Source organism: Scyliorhinus torazame, chromosome 11 (genome assembly GCF_047496885.1).
Source record: "Scyliorhinus torazame isolate Kashiwa2021f chromosome 11, sScyTor2.1, whole genome shotgun sequence".
Classification (NCBI taxonomy): Eukaryota; Metazoa; Chordata; class Chondrichthyes; order Carcharhiniformes; family Scyliorhinidae; genus Scyliorhinus; species Scyliorhinus torazame.
This window is the reverse complement of record NC_092717.1, coordinates 173,935,068-173,956,282: the sequence shown is the minus strand read 5'-3', so window position 1 is coordinate 173,956,282 and position 21,215 is coordinate 173,935,068. Positions and strand designations below refer to the sequence as shown.

The window sequence follows — 21,215 nt, the reverse complement described above, 5'->3', positions numbered from 1 at the left end:
TGTCCTGAGAGACACCAGTATCAATCAGATCGATTGCACTAGGTTCTGGATCAGCACCCACATTTAAAAAATAAAAAAAATTTAGTGTACCCAATTCATTTTTTTCCAATTAAGGGGCAACTTAGCATGTTCAATCCACCTACCTTCACATCTTAGGGTTGTTGGGATGAAACCCACGCAAACACGGGGAGAATGTACAAACTCCGCACGGACAGTGACCCAGAGCCGGGATCGAACCTGGGACCTCAGCACCTTGAGGCAACAGGGCTAACCCACTGCGCCACCGTGCTGCCCAGGATCAGCACCCACATGACAATGATATGGCTGGTATAATGATCAATAACAGATTCTGAACGACATGAGAAAAAGCAGCATCCATCCTGACCACCATGGTTTGGAAGCCTTTCTGCAAACTGCTGTGTATTCCCCCCCCCCCTCTATTGTCATCAGGGCTACTGCCTGTACTTTCATGGAGGTTGAAGAACCAACTCGTCCCTGCACCTTCTTAGATGGGGGTCTGCTTCAGATTTTAGCAGTGACTGTAGCCCATTCATTTCAGTTACCTGTAAGTTACTGGTAAGTGCAATTATATACAATAATAAACACAAAAATGTAACTTTCTTTGAAACTTACTATATTTAACATGGCCGAAATAATCTATATTTGACATGGCCGAAATTTTCTGGCCGTTCAGACCCCTGATGGTGCACCCCCGCTGCAGGTTTCGGGGCGGTGAGGGGCGCATTGAACGAAAAAACCCATTGGCAGGCAGGACCAGAAGATCTCTCTGCTGACCAACGGCAGGCCACCTCTCGCCACAGCAACATTTGCAGCAGGTTGCTCGGTAAATTCCGCCCATTGTATATAAACCTAGATAAATCAAAGATTATGATGAAAATGTCCGAACAAGGATAAACGTAAATTCAGTAAAGTGGATTAGTTCAATGTGATATGGAAAAGAATGAGAGGACTGGAAGGTAATGAATTCCAACAACAGATACAGAACAATATTGGCCAGCAGAAATTACCAACTTATTTATTTAGTGGAAGAATGGTGCTTGGCAATACGAAAAGAGAAAAGGTAAGGGAAGAGAAAATACCTTAATACATATCTATTTATCAAATGACAAACTTGAAAAATGTTGTAACTTAGAAAATTAGATAATTCAACATAAAGTAATAACTACTTGAATAATCTATACTCACAACAAATGAAAGCAATATGAACAATATTTTTTTGATTCGTCAAAATATGAGAAGCAAATCCAAGAATAATAGAAGTTTGTCATACTTGGACATTTGTCCGCCTAATGAATCGTTAAGTTCCTGTACACTTCAGAGCAGGAATCTTTCATCAACCAGTGTTTTTGTGGCCAGGTTCTTGCGCCCTATTGCAAGACGGATGAACTGAATAACCTTTGAATCAGAAAGAATAAAAAAAAAATTTTTAAATTTCAAAACCTTTAGGTTTTTTGCTGTCTCATTTTCTCCCCTCTTCGCAAATTGACAGCCAATGCCACTATTCCACAGGTTTGCTAATACCTTGTTCATGGTCAATTTTTACTTGGTTCACGACGGCGCGAAACGGCCCCTATCCCGACCGATTCAGGGCCTGATAATGGGCTAGGAGTGGCGCCGCGTCATTTACATGCGCCAGGCCATGGCGCGCGTAAAGGCGGGACTGCATACATGACGCGGCCGGCACCGCATAACTGGCATCACCCGCGCATGCGTGGTTGCCGTCCTCTCCGAGTCCGCCCCGCAAGAAAATGTCAGACGGATCTTGCGGGGCTGCGGAAGAAAGGAGGTCCTCCTTCAGAGAGGCCGGCCCGACGATCGGTGGGCACCGATCGCGAGCCAGACCCCATTTGAGGCGCCCCCCCCTCCGGTGCAGGATCCCCCCTCCCCCCCCCCTCCCCGCAGGCCGCTCCCCCAGTGTTCCTGCGCTGTTCCCGCCGGCAGCGACCAGGTGTGGATGGCGCCGGGGGGGAACCCGCCATTTTGGGCTGGCCGCTCGGCCCATCCGGGCCTGAGAATAGCAGGGTGCCGGAGAATCGCTATTTTGGGTGTCTCGGGCGATTCTCCGGCCTGTGCCGCGCGGAACTCGACGGGGCCTTTCTCGCCGCTTGGGAGAAGGCGTCGGGAGGGCGTCGGACCGGCGTTGCGGGAAAATTTGGCGACCCAGGCGATTCTCCCAACCGGCGCTGGAGCGGAGAATCGCGCCCTGGGAGTTGTAAGAAAGGTATGGGACTGAACAATGTCAATAAACACTCTTGGTAAAGAAAGTTCTGTGCCTTGGTTGTGATTTCACTTGGGTTGTGTTAACAATTACTACTAAAATGTAGGGAACCTGGTAGCTTGTTTGGACTGGATTCTACGCTCCAGGATGCCGGAATCGGAATCCCGATCGGGCGTCAGTCGAAAATCGAGTTTGGTGCCGGGCGCCGAACTTATTGCCATGTTCCGGTGCCGCGCTGGCGGCGTCAACATAATCCATACCCCGTGCCGATGTCAGCATGCAAAACCTGTATTTGCATGCGTTAACATATCGTTACCAGGTTTGGCCCAGTAATCTCCGGGCCTCTGCGATGCTGCACCACTGCCAGGTGGAAGTGACGCCAGTTCAGTTCACTTGTGGTATTTAAAAATGGTGACCAGGCTCCAAGGCTGCTGAGGGAGAGAGAGGAGGTAAGAAAAGTTTCCAAACTTGCAATAGTGGGCTGACAGTTGAGCCAATGGCTGGGAGGCATCTGCCACGGCCAGGGTGAGCATGGGGGGGACGGGGTTGATCCAGAGACGGGTCGTATGTTCTGGGAGTTGACCCCTCCCGCGGTCATTGCCGCGGCCTGCAAGGCAGCCATTTGGCTGCGCACTCTGCTGTCTGCCCACTGTGTCCAGTAAATATGCAGAGTGCCACCAGGCGTATGGGTGCTGCTCCAGCCCACCCCTATGGAATTGGCAGACCCAGCTAACCCATCAATTGGGCATGCCTGACCATGTGCACCGCTGGTTGCACATCATGCATTTCTGCGCCCGATATCAAGGCAACATGCATGACACATTTGTCCTGGCGCACTTGACGGTGCCCGGCACTGCGAGGCGCTCCCTCGGGTGACGGGTTGGCTCCTGGGTGATGAAGGTTATCCGCTGCAGTCGTGACAAATGACGCCTGTCCGGAGGCCCCAGACTGACGTGGAGGACCACTATAATGATGCCCATGCAGCAACCAGGAGCGTCACTGAGCAATGCATCGGTGGTATAAAGATACGGTTCCGATGCCTGGACCACTCTGGTGGGGCCTCAAATATAGCAAGGGATATGGAATTGCATCCTGCTTTGTGCTCCCAGGAGTAATTCTCCTCTGGTGGCAGAACATGTAGGGTGCGTCGCTCCATCCAGCGATGCCAGAATCGCGAAACGCGATTGGGCGGGGAATCTCAAGTAAGCGGAAAATCGTGGCCGGAGCCGGGCACCTGCCAGAATGCCATGTTCCGGTCCCTTTACAGCGGCGTCAATGCATTCTACTCCACACGTACAGTAAACGCCGTTGGCATATCATTAATGAGCGTGACCGGGTATTCTCCAGGGCCTCTGCAATGCGCAGCCTCTGCCTGCTGAAGATACCGATGGCGAGTTTCACTTGTGGTTTTAAAACTCAGGAAACCGGTGCCGTGGCTGTGGAGAGAGAGAGGAAATAGGACATGTTCCCAGAGGTGTTACCGTGGGCTGTCAGTCCTGCCTCTGGCAGGGCTGGCTGGAGGGGGGGTGGAATCTGCTAGAGCCGGGGGGTGAACAGTGGATGGGACGTAACTTCAGGGTGACCCCAAGAACAGGGGTGATGTCCAAGTGTGGACCGCCATTTCTACGGCCTGCAAGGCTGCGCTTCCCACTGACCGGCCACCATGGCCCGTAGAGCTACATGAGCCATAAGGGTGCACCCATTCAAACCTCGACACCCAACCCCTCACTCCACTCCATCTCCACCCAAACAACTCCCCGCCCCCCCCCCACTCACAACCGGACGTCACCCGCCTGCAGGGCAACACCCGGCCTACCCAAGGGCAATGCCTAGGGTAACCCCTACAGGAGAGCAGGGCCAGAGTGTACCACTGGCATGCATAGCGTCAGCCACCGGTACCCCTGCTAGCAGGAACGGGGGCCGCGGCCAGAGGCCCCCGAGGTGCCGGGCACCGACGGGGCCAGGGGTGCAGTGCGTAGGGCAGAGTGCCAGGTGGAATGCCGGGGGTGGGTGTGGGGATGCGTGAGAACATGTGGGGGCATGGGCTGCAGTGCATATTCCACTGTATTCCACTGGACCTGGTTGGGCACAGGGGTCCGTACCATGCTAACATGTCTGCCTTTCACCCCCTGCAGACAATGGACTTTGGAATCCAACCAGGAATGATGACCTTCATCCTGGCCGCCACAGCCCTGGGGCTCGCACTGAGGCTGTACGAGCAGAAGAACCCTGCAGAGGCAGAGCTTGCCCCAGAGGAACAGGAGGCAGCTGGTGAGGATGGAGACCAGGCCGCCCAACAAGCCGAGGAGGAGGTGGGCAGGAGGTGCCGCATCAGGCCTCATGTGAATATCTGCGCAGCATGGCGCACCTTGGTATGGGAGAGGACACCCGCTCCTGGTGGCTGTCAAGGTGACAGTCGCCCTGAACCTTTACGCCCCGTGGTACTTCCTGGCACTGAGTGGGGACCTGTCTGGGATCTTGCAGACCTTGATGCACAGGTGCATTCCCACCATCAGGGAGGCCCTCTATATAATAATAATCTTTATTGCCACAAGTAGGTTTACATTAACACTGTAATGAAGTTACTGTGAAAATCCCCTAGTCGCTACATTCCGGTGCCTGTTCGGGTACACAGAGGGAGAATTCAGAATATGCAAATTACCTATATGTCCATTCAACACAATATATCTGCTTCAATGTGGACTGAGCCCACCAGGATGCTCGGGCAGCGGGGTTTGCCACCATCGCCGGGATGTCCCAGGTCCAGGCGGTGATCGATGGGCTGCATGCCCCCCTACGAGCACCAGACCATGACAGATCAGCCTTAACATATCGAAAGGGGTGCACTCGATAAATGTGCAGCTGCTGTATGACCATGAGATGCGCATTATGCACATTTGCGCTCAATACCTGGGCAGTGTGCACGACGCCTCCATCCTGGCACACTCAAACGTTCCTGACCTCTTCAAGGCACACCCCCAGGTGAAGGGGTTGGCTCTTGGACAACAGGTGTTATCCGCTGTGATTTTGGCTGATGACGACTAACCGGAGGCCACAGACTGATGCAGGGACACACTACAACAATGTCCATGCCACGACCAGGGATGTGACCGAGCAGTGGTTTGGCAACCTACAGATGTAGTTCAGGTGCCTGGACCTCTCTGGAGGGGCCTCCACTATAGCGCTAGGAGGGTATCCCACATTGTGGTGGCGTGCTGCATCCTCCACAACATCGCACTGCAGAGGGGCGACATGCTGGAGGAGGAGGATAAATGCCAGGCATCGTCCGATGAGGAGGATGCGGTGGAGGGTGAGGATGGGCAGGACATGAGGCCCGGGCAGGCACAGGAGGCAGCACCACATGTGCGCTAGGGTCAACATGCACGGGATGCTCTAATTGCCCCTGGGTTCACCAGCTAGGCAGCCTGGCCATCGCCACGGACCCCCACCCCCACCTCAGCCTCCAGCCGACCACCCCCTCCCATGAAATCCTTTCCTGTGCAACCCCCCCCCCAACCATGATTCCTGTTGTTTGGTCCTTTGTACTTTAGGAAGGAATCCACCAAACATTTTGACTTGTCCAAACTAGAATCTTTTATTGAGTCTCGTGTGTAGGATAGCAATCTGACACAGAGCACGTTATCATGGAGTCTGCTAATTACTCTTCTAGAACTTGCACCCAGCACTGACCATTCACATGGACGTCTTATTACCCTCTCAATCTTCTTCTGAAGATGGCCAGATGTGTCTCCTCTTATATCGGGATCACAGGTCACATGACCTTGGTCCAGAGACCACATGGTGTGTCTATACTGCCACCTGTTGGTTGGAGATCACACACCATCCATCTATGATGTAGCCCATAGGCATATCACCACAATTCCTACCTGTTCCACTACGGGGTGCTGGCCAATGGTTCACAGGAACAGCGGGTCTGGTCCATGGGATGGAGAAGCATAACAATCTGTTCTGCGATGAGCTCTGGTGATCTGCACCGTTTGCCAATGTCTGCCTCCTGCCCACGGTAGCACTTTCCACTGCCCACCTGGGTGATCCCTGCATGCAAGCTGGCCATTGCATTACATAGTCCCACCGAACCCTTGAGGTGTATGTGGTGGAGTGGGATGGAAGTGGGGCACCGGAGCGCTGAGCACAGGCTGAACTGGGGTATCTGGCCCAAGCCCAACCCCCCACATTCCGCCCATCTCCGTCCTGCCCGAAGGACTCCCTCTGCAGCAACCCAGCACTCACACCTGTCTGATAGAGCACCAAGACAAGTAGAAATGTTGTGGAAAGGTGTTTATTGTGAAACGGTGAACATATATATATACAGGTTTGTGCCCAGCCTTTATCGCTGCACCTGTGCCAACTTAACTAGTGTCTACCTTTCTGGCCTTACGGGCTCTAATGCTACACTTGGGTGGATCCCCAGGCGGTACATCAGGAGCGGAGGCGGGCTGCTCCGATTCCGCCCTGTGACCTGAGTCCCTTTTGCTGGCCATCTTCTGGGGCTCGGGTGTCCCAGGTGGCATAATGCTGCCCTGTTCTGCCCGCTGCCCATCAGATGCACCAGGGACAGGAGACAGGGAGAGAGTCCGATGCGCTGTGGTGTTCTAGGCACCTCCCCTGCAGGAGTCACCAGCAAGAGCCCCATTGCCTCCTCCCTCAGGGTGCCTGATGACCCTGGGCTACTCCATGGGACGGGGCTGTGAGTGGAGCTAATCCCTGATGTTCCCCCGCCACCTGGCGCCACCAGACCTGGAGGCCCACTTCCGTCTTGACCAGGATCTCAATGCTGAAAGTGGACCACCTACCACTGTGACTGTGCCATATCAGCCAGCAGTGTTGCCCCTGGAGGTGGCAGTGGACGGGGCCAGATTGTGGGGACACCATGTGGTAGGGCCAACCCGGTGCATGACCCCAACCAGCCACTGTACCCAATCCCGCTCCCACCCATCCCTACCCCCACCACGGGACCCCGTCTCCAGCTCTACAAACCCAGGGGGTTGACGGGACCACAAGATGGAATGGCCAGCACTCATGCAGGGATCACCCTGGCGGACACTGGTAAGTGCTACCAAGGGTATGAGTCAGACATTGTCCAATGATATGGAGCATCAGAGCTCGTTGTGGAGCGGGTCGTCATGATCCTCTGACCCATGAACAAGGCCTGCTGATACTGCCAACCCAGGGCCAGCACCTTGTAGTAGAGCAGGTAGGAAGCACAAAGGGTTTCGGTGCCGGTGTTGGGTGGAGGAGGGTTACAAGGAGGGTGGAGAGTGGAGGGGGTGACTGCCAGGGAAGAGGCAGGGGTTGGCAGGGGTGGGAGGTGGTGGTGAGACGGGACGTTCGAGCTCTGCTGGTGGCCAGTCCGCCAAGTCGGTGAACCCGGAGGCGATTAGAGAGTCCCGTGTGGGGCGGCATTGGTGCACACATTGTGGGACCTCCTGTGGTTGCACAAAATCCTTGCCCAGCCCATCCTGACCCTGCTCCATATCCTCCTCATTGGACAAAGCATGCCGTTCATCCACCTCCTCCAAGCATGTCGCCCATCTGCTGTGCAATGTTCCGGAGGAAGCAGCACGCCACCACGATGTGGGAGATTCTCCTGGGGCTATATTGGAGGGCCCCCCCAGACCAGTCCTGAACCACATCTTCAGGCTGCCCATGCACTGCTCGATCATGCCCCTGGTTACAGCATGGGCTTTGCTGTAGCGGTTTTCCGCATTGATGTGTGCAGCCACAACTGCAGCAGATAACCCCTGTCACCCAGGAGCCACCCCATCACTCAGGGGAGTGCCTTGAAGGTGTTGGGGACCATCAGGTGTGCCAGAATGAAGGCATCATGCCAGTTTAAAAAAAGAAATCATTTATGGATGTGGGCGTCGCTGGTTAGGCCAGCATTTATTGGACTAGCCACATTATTGCTGTGGCTGCCAGGGCAGGCCAAAGGCGAGGAATCCCACGGCAACTAATAACCTCCTGACCCCCCAAGCCTGCCCATCATCTCCATCATCACCAGCTGGCTCCTTATCCTCTGTGCCAAGCACCGCTACTGCAGGGCCCTCCCCAAGCAGCTCTCACTCCTATAGCCTCATTGCGTCCGCCACGGCTGTGGCTGCCAGGCAGATGCCAACAATTCCTGGTTTGATACCGAAATCCATTGTCTGCAGGGGGTGAAAGACGGACCATGTTAGCATGGTGGGCTCCCCCATGCCCAACCAGGTTGGTGGGCTACACGGTGGCCCTGGCCTGCACCCCAGCCCCTGCCCCTGCATGACCCCCATCCCCCCCCAATTCTCACCCCACCCAGCCCTCCTGAAGCTTTGCCCTCCGCACTGCACCCTGGCCCCATCGGTGCCTGACACCAGGGCCTCTGACTCCGATACCCACGCCTGCCGGAAGGGGTACCTGTCACTGGCGTAACCCAGGCTAGTGGTACGCTCTGTGCTGCTGTCATGTTTACTCCTGTTGGATCTAGTGTGAGCATCCTCCTTGGGTGGGCCGCGTGATGCCCCGCCAGCAGGGTGGCGGCAGGTTGTGGGAGTGACCGGGGTGGGGACAGCCGGTGACGCTCTGTACAACCATGGGCAATGCTGGACGATCAGTAGAGTGGGCATGTCTTGGAGGCCGCGCCAATGGTGGTTTGTGCCTAGACACACCGATCCCGGTGGGACACCGCGATCCCATGGTCCAGCGCCTGGTCGCCTCTCCTGGCCCTGGCAGACGCCCCAGCAGCCGGTGACTGCCCCTTTGGGAACATGTTTTACCCCTCTCTCTCTCCTTCAGCAACCACGGCACCTGTTTCCCGATTTTAAATACCACAAGTGAACCTCGCTGTTGGCACTTCCGCCTGGCGTAGGCGGAGCATCGCGGGAGACCTGGAGAATGCCGGGGTGGGCACGTTAATGATATGCCAACAGCGTTTATGTACAATTTGCATTTGCATGCCGGCGTGCGGCATGGAACGCATTCATTCCGCTGTCAGGACACCGGACCATGCCATTCCGTTGTGCGGCCTTGATTTTCGGCTGACGAGCATTATTTCGCCCAATCGCATGTCACGATCCAGCGTTGCTCGATGGAGGATCCCGCCTGGTGTCCCAAACAGAGAATCCATCCCTTAGTGTCGCAAATGGAGAATCCACCCCACACAAACAGCAATATCATCCTGATCAGAAAATCTGTTTTTACTGATACTATTGAGGGAGGGTACCGAGGATAACTCCCTCGCTCTTTAATAAAATAATACCATGGGATATTTTTTGAATATCTGAGACAGAAGACAAGTCCTTGGTTTAACAACGTCTCCAAAAGAGCACACAATGTAACATTCTCTCAGTACTGCACTGGGAGTGTCAACCTAGATTTTTGTGCTCAAGTCACTGGAGTGAGTCTTGGACCCACTGGTATGAACTCAAGAGTGAGGCTCATACCAGTTGAGCCATGGCTCATATTATACGGCATAGGATGATCATTGGATGCAAGCTATAACTTCTAAAGGGACTGTCATTGATTTGCCTGTTTGTATGACTTAAATACCACATGACAATGAACACAAATGCATACACACCTTTTGTTGTATGTAAGTTAGAAAGGCAGCTAAAATAAAATTTTGAGCTGCTAGGTCTACAACGCAGAAGAACAGCGTATCAAAAATAAGAAGCGTGCTTTCGTTGCCATAGTACAATACATCAGTGAATGAAAGCTTTTCATCTGGAACAAAGTAGAGGGTAAATATTTAGTATTGACACAAGGCATGAGATACATTGAGATATATTTAAAAATCGGTGACATTTGGTTCTATCTTATTTTAAATCATATCAGCTATATTTGTGCTATTTCCTAATGCAATATAGATAGGTGGTCACCACTTTAATTTAATTACTGCTCGTTGGAAACAAACTATCTTTGAATGCATTCAAATTACACATAATAGAGCTGGCCAAACGTTCTAAACCTTAGGGTTACATACAATAACCTTCAGACTTTTGACAGTCGCGACACACAGATCACTGTTATGAACAATGTATAACTTTTAAGTTAAATATATATATTTATTTGTGTGTAAAAAGGTAAAATGGCTTCAGTTTTTTTAAACTTGTTTGTGAGCCTTGATGCCTGGGAGCCTGGATAGGCTCTGGTATTTTGGGTTTGTTTGCATATATGAATTTTTAATGAGGTTTTACAACCCCTGAATCTAAAGCAACGGGTTCAAATGGGTTGAAAGTTCAAGTGCAGTTAAAAAGGGGCAAGTAGGGAAGCTTTACTGTTGCCTAGTGACTGATCCAGTAATAGATACAGAAGAACACAGGAATAGAGAGGGAATATTAAGTGTGTGTTTGTCAGAGAGAAGACTGTAATTTTTAAGCTCACTGGGACAGTTGTTAACAGAATATTCAGATACAGGACTCAAGAAAGTGATCAGTTTAGCAGAGGTGCTACTGGGAGACTGAGCGTGGGGAACTCATTTGTTTGCTCTCCAGTTGAAGAAATGGTGAGCTTAGAGTGTGGTTTTCTGGGTGCCTTGGGAAGAGATGCGAGTTGGGTGAGAAGCATCAAGTGAATGCTCAGGATGTCACTGGAAGGAAACAGTTTGCAACTGTGTCCGCCCCAAGTGCCTTTGTGTCACGCTAGTGGTAACTCTTCGCTGGTTTATGTATCTGTAAAGATATTGCTGAGGTATAAAAATAATGTGAATTTGAAGTGTTTTTATTAAGATTTTTCAAGCCTTTTTGTCTGGTGTAATAGAGTTATTTTTTTTTTGTTTGATAAATATTGGTTGTGTTAAAAAATCATGAACAGCTGCCTGTGAATTTGTTCACTAACTTTCCTCCACATTTCCAAAAAAAAGGTTAGGATCTATTAAGGCATATTTCACTCTGGGATCTGACTTGGGCCAGTATTTAACATCAGTCGGGACAGTAAACAACCTTTACAGATACATTTTTATTACTATTCTTGCACACACTTTAGTGAAGAAAACCTTATAAAACTATTATAATAGTAATATTCCTGAATATGGAAAATCAGTCCAGTTAAAAATAAAAGGATTGATTATATTTGGAAAAAAGATGTAACCGTCTCCTGAACAAATTTGAATCAGAATATATGTGTCCCAAAGCAGTGGATTCTTACATTCCTCTTCTGTATTAAATTGTTTTTTCCTGTTTGGGACAGAGGTCACAAGTGTGGTGTTGGGCGTTCTGACACACAGATGAGCCAACACAGTTGTATTTGGTACAACGCTGTTTTATTCAAACTTACTATCTACAGTTTTGTCTTGATACTCTGCACGTGGGGACTCCCTGTCTGTGATGTTAAAACAGGTCTTGTCGTTGTCCTTGTCCCCAGATCTACTACCCACCAGGTGTCGTGTTTGTCCTTTTGTACTGTCCCTGTCTTTGTCTGTGATTGGTTGTGGTGTTGTGTGTTCTGATTTGTCTGTTGGTGTGTCTATCATGATGTGTGTGTTTGAATATCATGACATCCCCCCTTTTTACAAAGATATGTGCCTACGTGGTTATAAATATAATCGTGTCGTGAGTGCATCTAAGAGTGTGTGTGTGTGTGTTGTGTACAGCATGTGCATATGACGTAACTATTTACATGGGGCGATGTCGGGTGCGTCATGCTAACGAGGTTGTACCATAACAAAACATGAATGCGAAAAAAAACTTTGAATAGTGGTCCGGTCAAACGATATCTGGAACGATAAACAACAACAGGTTATAATACAGTAGTGTTTAACTTTTTAAACGTATGAACAGTGTTATAAGTCCAGTCTAATGGGCGTGCGACGAATTTGGGTTGACCGTTAGGGTGGCACTCCACTCATCGGCCGGATTGATGGCGTTGACCCTGTTTACATCGATGACGGAAACCCGGAAGGCATCCTGGTCATCTGCATCATTTAGCTGGAAGTCTTGATGCGTGGGCTGGACGGTCCTGACGTGTCTGCGAGGTTGTCGGAGATGTGTAGGATCCATGGGTTGAGCCGCACGACAGTAGGCAGCATAGTGGCCCATCTTGCCACATCGGAGGCACTGTCGGTTTTTAGCAGGACATTGCCCTTTTAAGTGTACAGCTCCACAGTTGCCGCACGCCATGACGTCACGGCGTTCGTTGCGCCACTGCGCATGCGCAGTGCGATCTTGCATCGGGCGCGCCTGCGTGGTGCGTCCCTCGATGTTGCCGTTGGTTTTGGCGCGCACAAGCGCGGGAGCCCGCGAAAAGCGCGGGGAGCGGCCACTCTCGTTGGGGCCGCGGGTCGGGAGATAATCGATGGCCTGGATGCATTCGGCGTCGTGGGCGGCCTGGCTTGCCGATTCGCCGGCTGGGGACCCCCTCCGTGCCAATTCGGACGCCTGAAATCGGGTAAAACGGCTGGTTGCATTCTCGTGGAGGACACAGGCTTCCACTGCAGATGCTAAGGTGAGGCTTTTGATTTTAAGAAGCTGCTGGCGTAGGCCACTGGAGGCAACGCCAAAAACAATCTGGTCCCTGATCATGGACTCTGAGGTGTTGCCGTAACCGCAGGACTGCGCTAGAATTCGGAGGTGCGTCAAAAAGGGTTGAAAAATCTCCTCCTTATCTTGCAGGCGTTGTTGAAAGAGATATCTTTCAAAACTTTCATTCACTTCAACATTACAGTGCTGGTCTAGCTTGAGGATGACTGTGTCATACTTGGATTGGTTTTCGCCTTCTTCGAACACCAGTGAGTTGAAGACATCGATGGCGTGCTGACCTGCGTAGGAGAGGAGCATTGCAATCTTTATTTCGTCCGAGGCACTATGTTTCTTGTTGGCTCGGATGTACAGGTTGAATCGCTGCTTGAAGAGCTTCCAATTGGTACCAAGGTTCACCGCGACTTGCAACGGCTGCGGTTTATTGGTGAGGTCCATGTCCAGAATGGCAGGTTAGTCGGCAGGTATCGATCCACTCCTGTACCATGTGGTGTTGGGCGTTCTGACACACAGATGAGCCAACAAGGTTGTATTTGGTACAACGCTGTTTTATTCAAACTTACTATCTACAGTTTTGTCTTGATACTCTGCACGTGGGGACTCCCTGTCTGTGATGTTAAAATAGGTCTTGTCGTTGTCCTTGTCCCCAGATCTACTGCCCACCAGGTGTCGTGTTTGTCCTTTTGTACTGTCCCTGTCTTTGTCTGTGATTGGTTGTGGTGTTCTGATTTGTCTGTTGGTGTGTCTATCATGATGTGTGTGTTTGAATATCATGACAACCCCCCTTTTTACAAAGATATGTGCCTACGTGGTTATAAATATAATCGTGTCGTGAGTGCATCTAAGAGTGTGTGTGTATTGTGTACAGCATGGAGAAAGGCATGGATGTTAGGAAACTAAGGGAAATAAATAGTGATGTCTTGAGAAGTGTGCATATTACAGAGGAGGAGGTGCTGGAAGTCTTAAAGCGCATCAAGGTAGATAAATCCCCGGGACCTGATGAAATTTATCCCAGGATGTTGTGGGAGGCTAGGGAGGAAATTGCGGGTCCCCTAACAGAGATATTTGAATCATCGGCAGCCACAGGTGAGGTGCCTGAAGATTGGAGAGTAGCGAATGTTGTGCCCTTGTTTAAGAAGGGCAGCAGGGAAAAGCCTGGGAACTACAGACCGGTGAGCCTAACGTCTGTAGTAGGTAAGTTGCTAGAAGATATTCTGAGAGACAGAATCTACAAGCATTTAGAGAGGCAAGGACTGATTCGGGGCAGTCAGCATGGCTTTGTGCGTGGAAAATCATGTCTCACAAATTTGATTGAGTTTTTTGAGGGGGTGACCACGAAGGTAGATGAGGGCAGTGCAGTAGACGTTGTCTACATGGACTTTAGCAAAGCCTTTGACAAGGTACCGCATGGTAGGTTGTTGCAGAAGGTTAAAGCTCACGGGATCCAGGGTGAGGTTGCCAATTGGATTCAAAATTGGCTGGACGACAGAAGGTGGTTGTAGAGGGTTGTTTTTCCAAACTGGAGGTCTGTGACCAGTGGTGTGCCTCAGGGATCGGTGCTGGGTCCACTGTTATTTGTGATTTATATTAATGATTTGGATGAGAATTTAGGAGGCATGGTTAGTAAGTTTGCAGATGACACCAAGATTGGTGGCACAGTGGATAGTGAAGAAGGTTATCTAGGATTGCAACGGGATCTTGATCAATTAGGCCAGTGGGCCGACGAATGGCAGATGGAGTTTAATTTAGATAAATGTGAGGTGATGCATTTTGGCAGATCGAATCAGGCCAGGACCTACTCAGTTAATGGTATGGCGTTGGGGAGAGTTATAGAACAAAGAGATCTAGGAGTACAGGTTCATAGCTCCTTGAAGGTGGAGTCGCAGGTGGACAGGGTGGTGAAGAAGGCATTCGGCATGCTTGGTTTCATTGGTCAGAACATTGAATACAGGAGTTGGGACGTCTTGTTGAAGTTGTACAAGACATTGGTACGGCCACACTTGGAATACTGTGTGTAGTTCTGGTCACCCTATTATAGAAAGGATATTATTAAACTAGAAAGAGTGCAGAAAAGATTTACTAGGATGTTACCGGGACTTGATGGTTTGACTTATAAGGAGAGGCTGGAAAGACTGGGACTTTTTTCCCTGGAGCGTAGGAGGCTTAGGGGTGATCTTATAGAGGTCTATAAAATAATGAGGGGCATAGATAAGGTAGATAGTCAACATCTTTTCCCAAAGGTAGGGGAGTCTAGAACTAGAGGGCATAGGTTTAAGGTGAGAGGGGAGAGATTCAGAAGGGCCCAGAGGGGCAATTTCTTCACTCAGAGGGTAGTGAGTGTCTGGAATGTGCTGCAGAGGTAGTACATTTGTGTACAATTGTGTCTTTTAAAAAGCATTTAGATAGTTACATGGGTAAGATGGGTATAGAGGGTTATGGGCCAAGTGCGGGCAACTGGGACTAGCTTAATGGTAAAAACTGGGCGGCATGGACTGGTTGGGCCGAAGGGCCTGTTTCCATGCTGTAAACTTCTATGATTCTATGATTCTATGACGTAACTATTTACATGGGGCGATGTCGGGTTCGTCATGCGAACGAGGTTGTACCATAACAAAACATGAATGCGAAAAAAACTTTGAATAGTGGTCCGGTCAAACGATATCTGGAACGATAAACAACAACAGGGTATAATACAGTAGTGTTTAACTTTTTAAACGTATGAACAGTGTTATAAGTCCAGTCTAATGGGTGTGCGACGAATTCGGGTTGACCGCCTCAAGGGTGGGTCAAGAACCACCGGCTGATGTGCAAGCCTGGCCATGGGTGGCGATGGAAGGGGCGTGATCTGCGGCAGCTCCACGAAGTCATCCTCGGAAGCCTGTTGAGGATCCGGCGTGTGTGTACAGTGTGGCTGCGAGCATGGAAGTCGGCGAAGGGCGCGCCGATTGCGGCGACGCACTGAACCATCCGGCATGCGTATCAGGAACGAGCGGGGAGCCACACGTCGGAGAACTTCGGCCGGTTCTGACCAGCCACCATGCGGTAGATGGATGCGTACTTTGTCTCCGGAGGACAGGGGGGGAAGGTCCGTCGCCCGTGTGTCGTACAGACTCTTCTGGCGATCACGCTGCATTTGCATCTTACGAAGAACCGTATCATGGTCCGTTGTTGGTGCCAGGATGGATGGCACCGTCGTCCTGAGGGAGCGACCTATCAGGAGCTGTGCTGGCGAGAGACCCGTGGCTAGCGGGGCCGATTGATAGGCCAGCAAAGCGAGGTTAAAGTCCGATCCGGCAGCAGCCGCCTTGCAGAGGAGCCGCTTGGCAATGTGAACGCCCTTCTCTGCCTTCCCATTCGACTGTGGATGTAGCGGGCTGGACGTAACATGAGTGAAACCATATGCTGCGGCAAAGGACGACCATTCACGGCTGGCGAAACAGGGTCCAGTGTCCGACATGACAGTCATTGGAATGCCATGGCGAGCAAATGCTTCCTTGCAGACCCCAATGACTGCGGACGACGTCAGATCATGTAGAGGTATGACTTCCGGGTAGTTGGAAAAGTAATCTATAATAATGATGTAATCTCTGCCGAGCGCGTGAAATAGGTCAACACCCACCTTTGCCCAGGGGGACGTCACCATCTCGTGTGGTAGAAGTGTCTCCGGAGGTTGCGCCAGCTGAAACCTCTGACAGGTTGTGCAATTGAGCACCATGTTGGCTATGTCTTCATTAATACCCGGCCAATATACCGCCTCTCGGGCCCTCCGTCTGCATTTCTCAACTCCCAAGTGGCCTTCGTGTAGTTGATTAAGAATCATCTGGCGCATGCTGTGCGGAATGACAATCCTGTCTAACTTCATAAGGACCCCGTCAATGTTGGTAAGGTCATCTCGCACATTATAAAACTGCGGGCACTGCCCTTTGAGCCACCCCTCCGCCATGTGGCGCATCACTCGCTGTAGAAGGGGGTCAGTCGCTGTCTCTGCGCGTATGCGGGCCAGACTTGGGTCGTCAGCCGGCAGATTTGCTGCTGTCAGAGTAACGTGTGCCTCAATTTGACATACGAACCCCTCCGCATCTGGTGGTGTACTCACTGCTCGGGAGAGCGTGTCTGCCACGATGAGATCCTTCCCCGGAGTGTAGATCAGTTCAAAATCATACCTCCTGAGTTTAAGTAAGGTGCGCTGGAGTCGAGGGGTCATGTCGTTCAGGTCCTTGTTTATTATGTTGACCACGGGGCGGTGGTCCGTTTCGACCGTGAATAGTGGAAGACCATACACATAGTCGTGGAACTTGTCCAATCCAGTTAACAAGCCCAGGCATTCTTTTTCTATTTGCGCGTAGCGGTGTTCCGTAGGGGTCATGGCTCGTGAGGCATATGCAACCGGGGCCCATGACGACGTGCTATCTTTCTGCAAGAGTACTGCTCCAATACCAGATTGGCTGGCATCCGTTGAGATTTTTGTGGGGCGAGCCGTGTCGAAGAACGCCAACACTGGTGCCGTGACCAGTTTGTGCTTGAGCTCCTCCCATTCCAGCTGGTGCGATTGTTGCCATTGGAATTCTGTTGATTTCTTCACGAGATGGCGCATAGCCGTTGTATGAGAAGCAAGGTTGGGAATGAACTTCCCAAGGAAGTTGACCATGCCCAAGAATCTTAGGATAGCCTTCTTGTCAGCCGGCCGTGGCATGGCTGTGATGGCGCTAATTTTGTCTGCATCGGGACGGACCCCTGATTGTGAGATGTGGTCCCCGAGGAACTTCAGCTCAGTCTGGCCAAAAGCACACTTGGCGCAGTTGAGACGCAGGCCATTTTGTCGTATGCGGGCGAAGACGCGTCGTAGACGATGCATGTGCTCCTGCGGAGTGGTGGACCAAATGATGATATCGTCCACATATACACGTACCACTTCGATGCCTTCCATCATCTGCTCCATGATTCGGTGGAAAACCTCAGATGCCGAGATGATGCCAAATGGCACCCGGTTGTAGCAGAATCTGCCGAAAGGGGTGTTAAACGTGCATAGCCTTCGGCTGGCCGGGTCCAATTGGATCTGCCAAAATCCTTTGGACGCATCCAGTTTGGTAAATATTTTGGCTTGGGCCATCTCGCTGGTGATTTCCTCTTGTTTGGGGATGGGATAGTGTTCCCGCATAATGTTGTTATTTAGATCTTTAGGATCTATGCATATGCGGATCTTGCCAGAGGGCCTTTTTACACAGACCATGGAGCTGACCCATGGCGTGGGCTCCGTGACCCTGGATAGGACCCCTTGGTCCTGAAGAGCCTGTAGCTGCAACTTGAGGCGGTCTTTGAGTGGCGCAGGAACCCTGCGAGGTGCGTGAACGACCGGGATGGCGTCCGGTTTGAGGCGAATCTTGTAAGTGTATGGCAATGTCCCCATGCCTTCAAATACCTCCTGGTTGTGAGCAAGGAGGGAATGGAGATTTGCGTGGAACTCAGCATCCGGGAAGTCGGATATCTCATCTGGAGAGAGAGACATAATGCGCTGTACCAGGTGAAGGACCTTACATGCCTGTGCACCCAATAACAAATCTTTTGATGAGCCAACAATTTTGAAGGGGAGTGTGGCCGTGTGCGTTTTGTGAGTTACCTGTAGCTGGCAAGAACCCATGGACGGGATGACGTTCCCGTTATAATCAACCATCTTGAGCCGGGATGGCGTGATGGGTGGTTTGACCTTCATGGCCTGGAATTCAGAATATGCAATCAGGTTGGCGGATGCGCCGGTGTCCAGACGGAAGGTGATGTGCGATCGGTTGACCGTTAGGGTGGCACTCCACTCATCGGCCGGATTGATGGCGTTGACCCTGTTTACATCGATGACGGAAACCCGGAAGGCATCCTGGTCATCTGCATCATTTAGCTGGAAGTCTTGATGCGTGGGCTGGACGGTCCTGACGTGTCTGCGAGGTTGTCGGAGATGTGTAGGATCCATGGGTGGAGCCGCACGACAGTAGGCAGCATAGTGGCCCATCTTGCCACATCGGAGGCACTGTAGGTTTTTAGCAGGACATTGCCCTTTTAAGTGTACAGCTCCACAGTTGCCGCACGCCATGACGTCACGGCGTTCGTTGCGCCACTGCGCATGCGCAGTGCGATCTTGCATTGGGCGCGCATGCGTGGTGCGTCCCTCGATGTTGCCGTTGGTTTTGGCGCGCACAAGCGCGGGAGCCCGCGAAAAGCGCGGGGAGCGGCCACTCTCGTCGGGGCCGCGGGTCGGGAGATAATCGATGGCCTGGATGCGTTCGGCGTCGTGGGCGGCCTGGCTTGCCGATTCGACGGCTGAGGACCCCCTCCGTGCCAATTCGAACGCCTGAAATCGGGCAAAACGGCTGGTTGCATTCTCGTGGAGGACACAGGCTTCCACTGCAGACGCTAAGGTGAGGCTTTTGATTTTAAGAAGCTGCTGGCGTAGGCCACTGGAGGCAACGCCAAAAACAATCTGGTCCCTGATCATGGACTCTGAGGTGTTGCCATAACCGCAGGACTGCGCTAGATTTCGGAGGTGCGTCAAAAGGGGTTTAAAAAGCTCCTCCTTACCTTGCAGGCGTTGCTGAAAGAGATATCTTTCAAAACTTTCATTCACTGCAACATTAAAGTGCTGGTCTAGCTTGAGGATGACTGTGTCATACTTGGATTGGTTTCCGCCTCCTTCGAACACCAGTGAGTTGAAGACATCTATGGCGTGCTGACCTGCGTAGGAGAGGAGCATTGCAATCTTTGTTTCGTCCGAGGCACTCTGTTTCTCGTTGGCTCGGATGTACAGGTCGAATCGCTGCTTGAAGAGCTTCCAATTGGTACCAAGGTTCCCCGCGACTTGCAACGGCTGCGGTTTATTGGTGAGGTCCATGTCCAGAATGGCAGGTTAGTCGGCAGGTATCGATCCACTCCTGTACCATGTGGTGTTGGGCGTTCTGACACACAGATGAGCCAACAAGGTTGTATTTGGTACAACGCTGTTTTATTCAAACTTACTATCTACAGTTTTGTCTTGATACTCTGCACGTGGGGACTCCCTGTCTGTGATGTTAAAACAGGTTTTGTCGTTGTCCTTGTCCCCAGATCTACTGCCCACCAGGTGTCGTGTTTGTCCTTTTGTACTGTCCCTGTCTTTGTCTGTGATTGGTTGTGGTGTTGTGTGTTCTGATTTGTCTGTTGGTGTGTCTATCATGATATGTGTGTTTGAATATCATGACAACAAGTAAGTAGACCAGCAGCATTAAGGTGTATTGCTAGCAAGGCCGCTCAAAAATGGGCCCTGATCACATGGGTCATGTGGTCCCTTCATCAGATTGGCAGGAAACACTTGCAGAGTTCTCTGGTCAAACTGAACATGGCCATTTTTGAACAGCCCCTGTTTCCTCATAACTCAACCATCCTATGTTGAGAAATTAGCCTTGTAACCTTTTCTGGAGACCCCCAAAAAACTCAGGGGAGGACTTTATAAAATGGCAAGGCTGCAAATCAAGCAATGGCCAACCCAGCTGCCTATTGAGTCGCACCCTATGTTTAAAAGAACCACATGCTGCTCACAAGCCGCAGTTTGGCCATCCTGGCTGCAAGAAAGTGCAGCTCTAACCTGGGGAAGCTCATCTAATATTGGAAGAATTCGGTTCAACAGTTTAGCTCAAAACAAGCTTACTGTACAGCTATCAATGTCACTAAAGAAACTACTTATGTTAAGGTGAATAAGGTCTCAAAGTTAAATACAAAATAAGTGTGACTAATACATTTGTCAAAAGGGCGATGGCCAGATTTGACTCCCAAAATAACTGTGCTTTTATAGCTGGGAAATAATTATTTTGTAATTTCATCTAAGGGCGGGCTTTTCTGCTCCTGTCCGTGATTGTCAGGAGCGGAAAATTTCGTGGCTGGATTCACAGTATTTGAGACTATGTGCGTAGGATCTGTGGTGTTTTACGTCAAAAAGAATCAGCGATACCCCCTCACTGATCCTGCGATTGGTGTGGGGCTAGCAGCCATGCCGCGTAAAACTCCCGGCTCCCATGATATAAACAGCTGGAAAATGGCTGGGTCCGTGGCCATGCATGCGCACGCCGACGACCTCCAGCGGTCGCACCGTAAAATATGGCGCCGGCCGTGTGCGGACCCGACATGCCAGATAGTGCCCACCTGGCCCCCCCCCCCCCCCCGGTCACCAGTCCTCCCAGCCCACGCGGAAGCCCCCCTGGCCAGCAGTACGGCTCCCACCCTACTGTGATGGCACCGGACACAATCTGCAGCCGCCACGCCAGGTTCCCGACCGGGGGATAGCCTTCAGGTGATGAGCTAAGGCCATCCCAATGGCGTGCGGCGTGCGACGCGATGATGCCATTTTGGAGGGGGCGGAACATACAAAACCTGCGTCAAATAGGCGGCACTCCTGATTTCGGTGTCAAAAGGGATTCTCTGCCCGATCGCTGATTACGAAATCGGCGTCGGGGAATGGTGAATCTCGCCCCATGAGTGTGAGATATCATGAG

At 51.3% G+C, this 21,215-nt stretch overlaps 1 protein-coding gene across 1 annotated transcript in view; it reads right to left on the bottom strand.

Annotated features, from left to right (window-relative positions):
• Nucleotides 1–259: 259 nt before the first annotated feature.
• tmem67 (transmembrane protein 67) overlaps nucleotides 260–21,215 on the bottom strand; it is a 439,599-nt gene continuing 418,643 nt past the window's right edge. Inside the window, exons 28-30 of the mRNA XM_072468028.1 lie at nucleotides 9,813–9,955; nucleotides 1,292–1,416; nucleotides 260–870 (exon numbers count right to left, since the gene is read on the bottom strand). Of these exons, the coding sequence (XP_072324129.1) occupies nucleotides 1,336–1,416; nucleotides 9,813–9,955 (224 nt within the window). The 3' untranslated portion in view covers nucleotides 260–870; nucleotides 1,292–1,335. The remainder of the gene's footprint in view (nucleotides 871–1,291; nucleotides 1,417–9,812; nucleotides 9,956–21,215) is intronic.